This window comes from Scyliorhinus torazame, chromosome 30 (assembly GCF_047496885.1).
Source record: "Scyliorhinus torazame isolate Kashiwa2021f chromosome 30, sScyTor2.1, whole genome shotgun sequence".
Lineage (NCBI taxonomy): Eukaryota > Metazoa > Chordata > Chondrichthyes > Carcharhiniformes > Scyliorhinidae > Scyliorhinus > Scyliorhinus torazame.
In genome coordinates, this window is record NC_092736.1 from 5,385,916 (window position 1) to 5,398,458 (window position 12,543).

The 12,543-nt window shown below is 56.6% G+C and overlaps 1 protein-coding gene across 1 annotated transcript in view; it reads right to left on the reverse strand.

Annotated features, from left to right (window-relative positions):
* Positions 1-12,542, reverse strand: part of serinc4 (serine incorporator 4) — a 48,472-nt gene extending 35,930 nt beyond the window's left edge. The window contains exons 1-3 of the mRNA XM_072492701.1: positions 12,333-12,542; positions 8,299-8,466; positions 2,532-2,710 (exon numbers count right to left, since the gene is read on the reverse strand). Of these exons, the coding sequence (XP_072348802.1) occupies positions 2,532-2,710; positions 8,299-8,466; positions 12,333-12,359 (374 nt within the window). The 5' untranslated portion in view covers positions 12,360-12,542. The remainder of the gene's footprint in view (positions 1-2,531; positions 2,711-8,298; positions 8,467-12,332) is intronic.
* Position 12,543: the final 1 nt, after the last annotated feature.

Here is a 12,543-nt window from a genome sequence, read left to right on the forward strand (position 1 = left end):
CACTGAGACTGAGAAACACCGAGACTGGGAAACACTGAGACTGAGAAACACTGAGAAACACTGAGACTGAGAAACACCGAGACTGAGAAACACCGAGACTGAGAAACACCGAGACTGAGAAACACTGAGAAACACCGAGACTGGGAAACACCGAGACTGAGAAACACAGCGACTGAGAAACACCGCGACTGAGAAACACTGAGAAACACCGAGACTGAGAAACACTGAGACTGAGAAACACCGAGACTGGGAAACACTGAGACTGAGAAACACCGAGACTGAGAAACACTGAGACTGAGAAACACCGAGACTGAGAAACACCGAGACTGAGAAACATTGAGACTGAGAAACACAGCGACTGAGAAACACCGAGACTGAGAAACACCGAGACTGAGAAACACCGAGACTGAGAAACACCGAGACTGAGAAACACTGAGACTGAGAAACACCGAGACTGAGAAACAGTGACTGAGAAACACCGAGACTGAGAAACACTGAGACTGAGAAACACTGAGACTGAGAAACACCGGGACTGAGAAACACCGAGACTGAGAAACACCGGGACTGAGAAACACCGAGACTGAGAAACACCGAGACTGAGAAACACCGAGACTGAGAAACACCGAGACTGAGAAACACCGAGACTGAGAAACACTGAGACTGAGAAACACCGAGACTGAGAAACACCAAGACTGAGAAACACCGCGACTGAGAAACACCGCGACTGAGAAACACCGAGACTGAGAAACACTGAGACTGAGAAACACCGAGACTGAGAAACACTGAGACTGAGAAACACTGAGACTGAGAAACACCGAGACTGAGAAACACCAAGACTGAGAAACACCGAGAATGAGAAACACTGAGACTGAGAAACAGTGACTGAGAAACACCGAGACTGAGAAACACCGAGACTGAGAAACACCGAGACTGAGAAACACCGAGACTGAGAAACACCGAGACTGAGAAACACTGAGACTGAGAAACACCGAGACTGAGAAACACAGCGACTGAGAAACACCGAGACTGAGAAACACTGAGACTGAGAAACACTGAGACTGAGAAACACCGAGACTGGGAAACAGTGAGACTGAGAAACACTGAGAAACACTGAGAAACACTGAGACTGAGAAACACTGAGAAACACCGAGACTGAGAAACACTGAGAAACACCGAGACTGAGAAACACTGAGACTGAGAAACACCGAGACTGGGAAACACTGAGACTGAGAAACACTGAGAAACACTGAGACTGAGAAACACCGAGACTGAGAAACACCGAGACTGAGAAACACAGCGACTGAGAAACACAGCGACTGAGAAACACTGAGACTGAGAAACACTGAGAAACACCGAGACTGGGAAACACCGAGACTGAGAAACACAGCGACTGAGAAACACCGCGACTGAGAAACACTGAGAAACACCGAGACTGAGAAACACTGAGACTGAGAAACACCGAGACTGGGAAACACTGAGACTGAGAAACACTGTGACTGAGAAACACTGAGACTGAGAAACACCGCGACTGAGAAACACTGAGAAACACCGAGACTGAGAAACACTGAGACTGAGAAACACCGAGACTGAGAAACACAGCGACTGAGAAACACAGCGACTGAGAAACACTGAGAAACACCGAGACTGAGAAACACTGAGACTGAGAAACACCGAGACTGAGAAACACCGAGACTGAGAAACACCGAGACTGAGAAACACCGAGACAGAGAAACACCGAGACTGAGAAACACCGAGACTGAGAAACACCGAGACTGAGAAACACCAAGACTGAGAAACACTGACTGAGAAACACCGAGACAGAGAAACACCGAGACTGAGAAACAGCGAGACTGAGAAACACCGAGACTGAGAAACACCGAGACTGAGAAACACCGCGACTGAGAAACACCGCGACTGAGAAACACCGCGACTGAGAAACACCGAGACTGAGAAACACAGACTGAGAAACACCGCGACTGAGAAACACCGAGACTGAGAAACACCGCGACTGAGAAACACCGCGACTGAGAAGCACCGAGACTGAGAAACACCGAGACTGAGAAACACCGAGACTGAGAAACACCGAGACTGAGAAACACCGAGACAGAGAAACACCGAGACTGAGAAACACCGAGACTGAGAAACACAGTGACTGAGAAACACTGACTGAGAAACACCGAGACAGAGAAACACCGAGACTGAGAAACACAGCGACTGAGAAACAGCGAGACTGAGAAACACCGAGACTGAGAAACACCGAGACTGAGAAACACCGCGACTGAGAAACACCGAGACTGAGAAACAGTGACTGAGAAACACCGAGACTGAGAAACACCGAGACTGAGAAACAGTGACTGAGAAACACCGAGACTGAGAAACACTGGGAAGATAAACACGGGGACTGAGAAAGACAGGGACACAGTGACTGAGGAACATTGGGACATGGTGCGCATTTGATTTCATGATGGTTCAGAATGCAGGCTCTCTCTCTCTCTCTCTCTTACAGACACAGATCAGGTTAGTCCAGTTACCCATTGTGGATTAAAGCCCTGACATCCCGACTCGACTTGACATTGAAGAGAAAGACACACAGCAGCAGGTAGAAGCAGGACGTTCCGAAACAAACCCTGTACACGGCTGAATATCCAATTAACATGTCACAGTCGGAGCCAGGTTGCAGATGCTCACAGAACATCCTGAAGAAAGGCACCTGAAACAGAGAAAGAATCAAATTCTGTGAACAGGAGCTGGGACGGGAGCTGGGATGGGAGCGGGGACGGGGGCTGGGATGGGGGCTGGGACGGGAGCTGGGACGGGGGCTGGGACGGGAGCGGGGACGGGGGCTGGGATGGGAGCTGGGACGGGGGCTGGGACGGGAGCTGGGATGGGAGCTGGGACGGGAGCGGGGATGGGGGCTGGGACGGGGGCGGGGACGGGAGCGGGGACGGGGTCTGGGACGGGAGCTGGGACGGGGGCTGGGATGGGAGCTGGGACGGGAGCTGGGACGGGGGCTGGGCTGGGAGCTGGGACGGGAGACGGGAGCTGGGACGGGGGCTGGGACGGGAGCTGGGACGGGAGTCTGGGACGGGGGCTGGGACGGGGGCTGAGATGGGAGCTGGGACGGGGGCTGGGTCGGGGGCTGGGATGGGAGCTGGGACGGGGGCTGGGATGGGAGCTGGGACGGGAGCTGGGATGGTGGCTGGGATGGGAGCTGGGACGGGAGACGGGAGCTGGGACGGGAGCTGGGATGGTGGCTGGGATGGGGGCTGGGACGGGGGCTGGGACGGGAGCTGGGACGGGAGTCTGGGACGGGGGCTGGGACGGGGGCTGAGATGGGAGCTGGGACGGGGGCTGGGTCGGGAGCTGGGACGGGGGCTGGGATGGGAGCTGGGACGGGGGCTGGGCTGGGAGCTGGGATGGGAGTCTGGGACGGGAGCTGGGACGGGAGCGGGGACGGGGGCTGAGATGGGAGCTGGGACGGGGGCTGAGATGGGAGCTGGGACGGGAGCGGGGACGGGGGCTGAGGTGGGAGCTGGGACGGGTGCTGGGACGGGAGCTGGGACGGGAGCGGGGACGCGAGCTGGGATGGGGGCTGGGATGGGGGCTGGGACGGGAGCTGGGACGGGAGCGGGGACGGGGGCTGGGTCGGGAGCTGGGACGGGAGCTGGGACGGGTGCTGGGACGGGGAGCTGGGACGGGAGCGGGGACGGGGGCTGGGTCGGGGGCTGGGACGGGAGCTGGGACGGGGGCTGGGACGGGAGCGGGGACGGGGGCTGGGACGGGAGCTGGGACGGGGGCTGGGAGCTGGGACGGGAGCGGGGACGGGAGCTGGGCTGGGTGCTGGGACGGGGGCTGGGACGGGAGCTGGGACGGGGTCTGGGACGGGAGCTGGGCTGGGTGCTGGGACGGGAGCTGGGACGGGAGCGGGGACGGGTGCTGGGACGGGGAGCTGGGACGGGAGCGGGGACGGGGGCTGGGTCGGGGGCTGGGACGGGAGCTGGGACGGGGGCTGGGACGGGAGCGGGGACGTGGGCTGGGAGCTGGGACGGGAGCGGGGACGGGAGCTGGGCTGGGTGCTGGGACGGGGGCTGGGACGGGAGCTGGGACGGGGTCTGGGACGGGAGCTGGGCTGGGTGCTGGGACGGGAGCTGGGACGGGAGCGGGGACGGGAGCTGGGCTGGGTGCTGGGACGGGAGCTGGGACGGGAGCGGGGACGGGAGCTGGGACGGGAGCGGGGACGGGAGCTGGGACGGGAGCGGGGACGGGGGCTGGGATGGGGGCTGGGACGGGAGCTGGGACGGGGGCTGGGACGGGGGGCTGGGACGCGAGCTGGGACGCGAGCTGGGATGGTGTCTGGGACGGGAGCTGGGACGGGGGCTGGGATGGGAGCTGGGACGGGGGCTGGGACGGGAGCTGGGATGGAGGCTGGGACGCGAGCTGGGATGGGGGCTGGGATGGGAGCTGGGACGGGAGCTGGGATGGGAGCTGGGACGGGAGCTGGGACGGGAGCTGGGACGCGAGCTGGGCTGGGAGCTGGGATGGGAGCTGGGACGCGAGCTGGGATGGGGGCTGGGCTGGGAGCTGGGATGGGAGCTGGGACGGGAGCTGGGATGGGGGCTGGGATGGGAGCTGGGATGGGACCTGGGATGGGACCTGGGATGGGGGCTGTGACGGGAGCTGGGATGGGAGCTGGGATGGTGGCTGGGATGGGGGCTGGGATGGGGGCTGGGACGGGAGCTGGGATGGGGGCTGGGATGGGGGCTGGGATGGGAGCTGGGACGCGAGCTGGGACGGGGGCTGGGATGCGAGCTGGGACGGGAGCTGGGATGGGAGCTGGGATGGTGTCTGGGACGGGAGCTGGGACGGGGGCTGGGATGGGGGCTGGGATGGGAGCTGGGACGGGGGCTGGGACGGGAGCTGGGATGGAGGCTGGGACGCGAGCTGGGATGGGGGCTGGGATGGGGGCTGGGATGGGAGCTGGGACGGGAGCTGGGATGGGAGCTGGGACGGGAGCTGGGACGGGAGCTGGGCTGGGAGCTGGGATGGGAGCTGGGACGCGAGCTGGGATGGGGGCTGGGCTGGGAGCTGGGATGGGAGCTGGGACGGGAGCTGGGACGGGGGCTGGGATGGGACCTGGGATGGGACCTGGGATGGGGGCTGTGACGGGAGCTGGGATGGGAGCTGGGATGGTGGCTGGGATGGGGGCTGGGATGGGGGCTGGGACGGGAGCTGGGATGGGGGCTGGGATGGGGGCTGGGATGGGAGCTGGGACGCGAGCTGGGACGGGGGCTGGGATGCGAGCTGGGACGGGAGCTGGGATGGGAGCTGGGATGGGACCTGGGATGGGACCTGGGATGGGGGCTGGGACGGGAGCTGGGATGGGAGCTGGGATGGTGGCTGGGATGGGGGCTGGGATGGGGGCTGGGACGGGAGCTGGGTCGGGAGCTGGGATGGGGGCTGGGACGGGAGCTGGGTCGGGAGCTGGGATGGGGGCTGGGTCGGGAGCTGGGATGGGGTCTGGGTGGGAGCTGGGATGGGGGCTGGGTGGGAGCTGGGACGGGAGCTGGGACGGGGGCTGGGTGGGAGCTGGACAAGGATGAACCAAACATACGGAGGATAAACATCTACCCTTCACAGTATCCCGAACCAACACTGACCTTTAGAAAGACATTCGCATGGGAATGGTAGACACCAGAGGGAGGAAACGGAATTCTGCCCATCTTCCTCATCCTGCCCCACCCCCATGTACACTCTCCCCTATCACTGTCTACGCCCCCATTCACTCCCCTCCCACACCCCCATGTACACTCTCCCCTATCACTGTCTACCCCCCCATTCACTCCCCTCCCACACCCCCATGTACACTCTCCCCTATCACTGACTCTACCCACCCATTTAATCCCCTCCCACACCCCCATGTACACTCTTCCCTATCACTGACTACCCCCCATTCACTCCCCTCCCACACCCCCATGTACACTCTCCCTTTTCACTGACTACCCACCCATTTAATCCCTTCCCGCACCCCCATGTACACTCTCCCCTGTCACTGACTCCCCACCCATTTAATCCCTTCCCACACCCCCATGTACACTCTCCCCTATCACTGACTCCCCACCCATTTAATCCCTTCCCACACCCCCATGTACACTCTCCCCTGTCACTGACTCCCCACCCATTTAATCTCCTCCCACACCCCCATGTACACTCTCCCCTATAACTGACTCTACCCACCCATTTAATCCCCTCCCACACCCCCATGTACACTCTCCCCTATCACTGACTCTACCCACCCATTTAATCCCCTCCCACACCCCCATGTACACTCTCCCCTATCACTGACTCTACCCACCCATTTAATCCCCTCCCACACCCCCATGTACACTCTCCCCTATCACTGACTCTACCCCCCAATCACTCCCCTCCCACACCCCCATGTACACTCTCCCCTATCACTGACTCTACCCACCCATTCACTCCCCTCCCACACCCCCATGTACACTCTCCCCTATCACTGACTCTACCCCCCCATTTAATCCCCTCCCACACCCCCATGAACACTCTCCCCTATCACTGACTCTACCCACCCATTCGCTCCCCTCCCACACCCCCATGTACACTCTCCCCTATCACTGACTCTACCCACCCATTTAATCTCCTCCCACACCCCCATGTACACTCTCCCCTATCACTGACTCTACCCCCCATTCACTCCGCTCCCACACCCCCATGTACACTCTCCCCTATCACTGACTCTACCCACCCATTTAATCCCCTCCCACACCCCCATGTACACTCTCCCCTATCACTGACTCTACCCACCCATTCACTCCCCTCCCACACCCCCATGTACACTCTCCCCTATCACTGACTCTACCCACCCATTCACTCCCCTCCCACACCCCCATGTACACTCTCCCCTATCACTGACTCTACCCCCCCATTTAATCCCCTCCCACACCCCCATGAACACTCTCCCCTATCACTGACTCTACCCACCCATTCGCTCCCCTCCCACACCCCCATGTACACTCTCCCCTATCACTGACTCTACCCCCCCATTTAATACCCCCCCACACCCCCATGTACACTCTCCCCTATCACTGACTCTACCCACCCATTTAATCTCCTCCCACATCCCCATGTACACTCTCCCCTATCACTGACTCTACCCCCCATTCACTCCGCTCCCACACCCCCATGTACACTCTCCCCTATCACTGACTCTACCCACCCATTTAATCTCCTCCCACACCCCCATGTACACTCTCCTCCACAGGTGGAACAACAGAAATTTGGGATGCGTGCAGGCACATTTGAGATATCTCGGGGGGGTTGTCGGGCTGATGGAGATTCGGGATGTCAGTGAGGCCTACATCAGCTGGTGGGTGGCTGATTGACGAGGTTACAAGTTACAGAGGGACATAGATAAGCTGCAGCGCTGGGCTGAGAGGTAGCAAATGGAGTTTAATGCAGAAAAGTGTGAGGTGATTCATTTTGGAAGGAACAACAGGAAGACAGAGTACTGGGCTAATGGTAAGATTCTTGGCAGTGTGGATGAGCAGAGAGATCTCGGTGTCCATGTACATAGATCCCTGAAAGTTGCCACCCAGGTTGAGAGGGTTGGTAAGAAGGCGTACGGTGTGTTAGCTTTTATTGGTAGAGGGATTGAGTTTCGGAGCCATGAGGTCATGTTGCAGCTGTACAAAACTCTGGTGCGGCTGCATTTGGAGTATTGCGTGCAATCCTGGTCGCCGCATTATAGGAAGGATGTGGAAGCATTGGAAAGGGTGCAGAGGAGATTTACCAGAATGTTGCGTGGTATGGAGGGAAGATCTTATGAGGAAAGGCTGAGGGACTTGAGGCTGTTTTCGTTAGAGAGAAGGTGGTTAAGAGGCGACTTAATTGAGGCATACAAGATGATCAGAGGATTAGATAGGGTGGACAGTGAGAGCCATTTTCCTCAGATGGTGATGTCTAGCACGAGGGGACATAGCTTTAAATTGAGGGGAGAAAGATATAGGACAGATGTCAGAGGTAGGTTCTTTACTCCGAGAGTAGTAAGGGTGTGGAATGCCCTGCCTGCAACAGTAGTGGACTCGCCAACACTAAGGACATTCAAATGGTCATTGATTAGACATATGGACGATAAGGAAATAGTGTAGATGGGCTTTAGAGTGGTTTCACAGGTCGGCGCAACATCGAGGGCCGAAGGGCCTGTACTGCGCTGTAATGTTCTATTTTCTATGAGGTACATGGCAAGGCTACGGTGGAGGTGGGTCCAGGGTTGGTACTTACACTCTCCCTCACTGACTCTGTGACGGTTCTGGAGAGCAGGAGGCAGCAGCCAGTTGAGCTGACGATATGATACAGGGTGTACATCATCCGGGTGCCGGACGACACTTTAACACCTGGGAGAAAAGGGCAGCAGAGAGAGCAGGGGGAGGGGCCACAGCAGCAGCAGATCTGTGGCAGGAAGAAAAGACACAGCTGGTTACACGAGACAACATGTGAAAGATAATCTCTACACTGTCCCCATCAAACACTCCAAGGACAGGTACAGCACGGGGTTAGATACAGAGTAAAGCTCCCTCTACACTGTCCCCATCAAACACTCCCAGGACAGGTACAGCACGGGGTTAGATACAGAGTAAAGCTCCCTCTACACTGTCCCCATCAAACACTCCCAGGACAGGTACAGCACGGGGTTAGATACAGAGTAAAGCTCCCTCTACACTGTCCCCATCAAACACTCCCAGAACAGGTACAGCACGGGGTTAGATACAGAGTAAAGCTCCCTCTACACTCTCCCCATCAAACACTCCCAGAACAGGTACAGCACGGGGTTAGATAGAGAGTAAAGCTCCCTCTACACTCTCCCCATCAAACACTCCCAGGACAGGGACAGCACGGGGTTAGATACAGAGTAAAGCTCCCTCTACACTCTCCCCATCAAACACTCCCAGGACAGGTACAGCACAGGGTTAGATACAGAGTAAACCTCCCTCTACACTCTCCCCATCAAACACTCCCTGGACAGGTACAGCACGGGGTTAGATACAGAATAAAGCTCCCTCTACACTGTCCCCATCAAACACTCCCAGGACAGGTTCAGCACGGGGTTAGATACAGAGTAAAGCTCCCTCTACACTGTCCCCATCAAACACTCCCAGGACAGGTACAGCACGGGGTTAGATACAGAGTAAAGCTCCCTCTACACTGTCCCCATCAAACACTCCCAGGACAGGGACAAATTCCCCTGCACTGTCCTCAGTCTCTACCTTGGCAAAGCTCCGATAACTGGACCGGTGTGATATTTCTCAGTTCCCTATCCTGTGGCCTCCCCACATCAGTAACAGGTTTGAGCCCTTGCCCACTGGGCCGAGACTTGGCAAATGGCTCAGAGGAAGAGTCGTACGGAATCGACACGTTAACTCTATTTCTTTCTCGACAGTTGCTGACGGACCTGATGGGTTTCTCCAGCATTTTGTGTTTCTATCTCAAATTCCCAGCATCCTCAGTATTTTGCTTCTAATTTCACACGGGGCCCCTAACAGCTGGGAGGGACCCAACATTTAATCTTTTCTGCTGATGCAGAACGGGGTGGAGGAGTAAACCTGACCGTTCCTCTCCCTGGGGCTGCGGGACCAGCTGTACAGTTGCTGCGTTCTGCCTCTGGCACAATGTGCAGGACAGGCCTGGAAAACAGGCACCGATCCACTCAGGAACCACGTTTGTTGGTCATGAGTCAATGGTTCTACATCTCCGATATGAAGAAGCAAAGTGCTGGCCATGAGTTCAAATCCCATCTTCATTTCATCTGACAATTTGCAAAACTGGCATCAGAAAGCTGGGTTGAAATTTTCCCGGTTCTATAATCTATAATGTGCCCAGGAAATGTCCTTCAGAAAACACCATCAATACTTCCTCTGAACCACTGGGAAACTTCACCATGTGGTTAAATCAATATCTCGGCAAGAGGTTTAACAAGTGACCAGTCACAAACACCACTTAGGCAACGAAGTGATACTTTAAGATATTGTCATGTCCCAAGGACAGTAAACGCACCGCCACACTGGCTTAATGTTCATCTAATTTTAACCTGGGGTGTAAGGTTGTTTCAGATAATGCGGAGTAGAAATTCCCATGAAGGTGCTGACTCTCACTTGGGGGACAGTCCCTGAAGGTGCTGACTCTCACTGGGGGACATTTCCTGAAGGTGCTGACTCTCACTTGGGGGACAGTCCCTGAAGGTGCTGACTCTCACTGGGGGACAGTTCCTGAAGGTGCTGACTCTCACTTGGGGGACAGTTCCTGAAGGTGCTGACTCTCACTGGGACACAGTTCCTGAAGGTGCTGACTCTCACTGGGACACAGTTCCTGAAGGTGCTGACTCTCACTGGGGAACAGTTACTGAAGGAGCTGACTCTCACTGGGGAACAGTCCCTGAAGGTGCTGACTCTCACTGGAGAACAGTCACTGAAGGAGCTGACTCTCATTGGGGGACAGTTCCTTAAGGAGCTGACTCTCACTGGGACACAGTTCCTGAAGGTGCTGACTCTCACTGGGGGACAGTTCCTTAAGGAGCTGACTCTCACTGGGACACAGTTCCTGAAGGTGCTGACTCTCACTGGGGAACAGTTACTGAAGGTGCTGACTCTCACTGGGGGACAGTTACTGAAGGTGCTGACTCTCATTGGGGGACAGTTCCTTAAGGAGCTGACTCTCACTGGGACACAGTTCCTGAAGGTGCTGACTCTCACTGGGACACAGTTCCTGAAGGTGCTGACTCTCACTGGGACACAGTTCCTGAAGGAGCTGACTCTCACTGGGACACAGTTCCTGAAGGTGCTGACTCTCATTGGGGGACAGTTCCTGAAGGTGCTGACTCTCACTGGGACACAGTTCCTGAAGGTGCTGACTCTCACTGGGGAACAGTTACTGAAGGAGCTGACTCTCACTGGGACACAGTTCCTGAAGGTGCTGACTCTCACTGGGGGACAGTTCCTGAAGGTGCTGACTCTCACTGGGACACAGTTCCTGAAGGTGCTGACTCTCATTGGGGGACAGTTCCTTAAGGAGCTGACTCTCACTGGGACACAGTTCCTGAAGGAGCTGACTGCCACCCACAGCCCCTAGGTCTGCATTAGCCAAGATAAATAAACTCAGTACTGGTTAAAGATTGAGCCTAGTTTGTGTCCACCTAGAAGGTGCACCTTTCCAATGAGGCAGCAAGGTTGATGACTGAGCTAATGTTAAAGAAAGGATTGTCACCGACATAAATCAGAAATTCTACAGCTAAATGAAGAATTTGCCTTTACATAGCACCTTCTATAAACAAGGGTCATCCAAAAGTGCTTTACAGCCAATTAATTATTTCTTGACACGGAGTCGCTGTCATAAAAAAGCACTGCCTCATTCCCCCCCAAACAGTGCAGCACTCCCTTAGTACTGACCCTCTGACAGTGCAGCACTCCCTCAGTACTGACCCTGACAGTGCGGCACTCCCTCAGTACTGACCCTCAGACAGTGCAGCACTCCCTCAGCATTGACACTCTGACACTGCAGCACTCCCTCAGTACTGACCCTCAGACAGTGCAGCACTCCCTCAGTACTGACCCTCTGAGAGTGCAGCACTCCCTCAGTACTGACCCTCTGAGAGTGCAGCACTCCCTCAGTACTGACCCTCTGACAGTGCGGCACTCCCTCAGAACTAACCCACTGACAGTGCAACACTCCCTCAGTACTGACCCTCTGACAGGACGGCACTCCCTCAGTACTGATCCTCTGACAGTGCGGCACTCCCTCAGTACTGACCCTCTGACAGTGCAGCACTCCCTCAGTACTGACCCTCTGACAGTGCGGCACTCCCTCAGTACTGACCCTCTGACAGTGAGGCACTCCCTCAGTACTGACCCTCTGACAGTGCGGCACTCCCTCAGTACTGACCCTCTGACAGTGCAGCACTCCCTCAGTACTGACCCTCTGATAGTGCAGCACTCCCTCAGTACTGACCCTCTGACAGTGCGACACTCCCTCAGTACTGACCCTCTGATAGTGCAGCACTCCCTCAGTACTGACCCTCTGACAGTGCGGCACTCCCTCAGTACTGACCCTCTGACAGTGCGGCACTCCCTCAGTACTGACCCTCTGACTTTCCCTTCATCTAAACGGACTCATTCTTCCCTCATTGAGAAATCAGACTCATCTCTGACTCTAATCCATTCTCTCTGAAGACTGGGGACCTGCTCCCATCCATCGGCCTTCTCTGCCTCCTAAACCCCAACTCCCCCTTAGCCTTGTCCCCTTCCCCGTCCAAGCCCGCCATTTACCTGTGCTCGAAAACTGCGCTCACACATTCCCCCACAGTCGAAGAGCTCGGGGTTCAGGGCACCCACAAGTCGAATGCACCCCGATTTCGTCCTAGGCTCTTTTGTAACAGGCTGTGCAGTCTCGGGAATCCCAACACCATGCTGCAGTGAAGCACCACAAAAATCACGAGCTGGCAAAATCAGACTCTCCCAACTCCAATAACGACCAGCA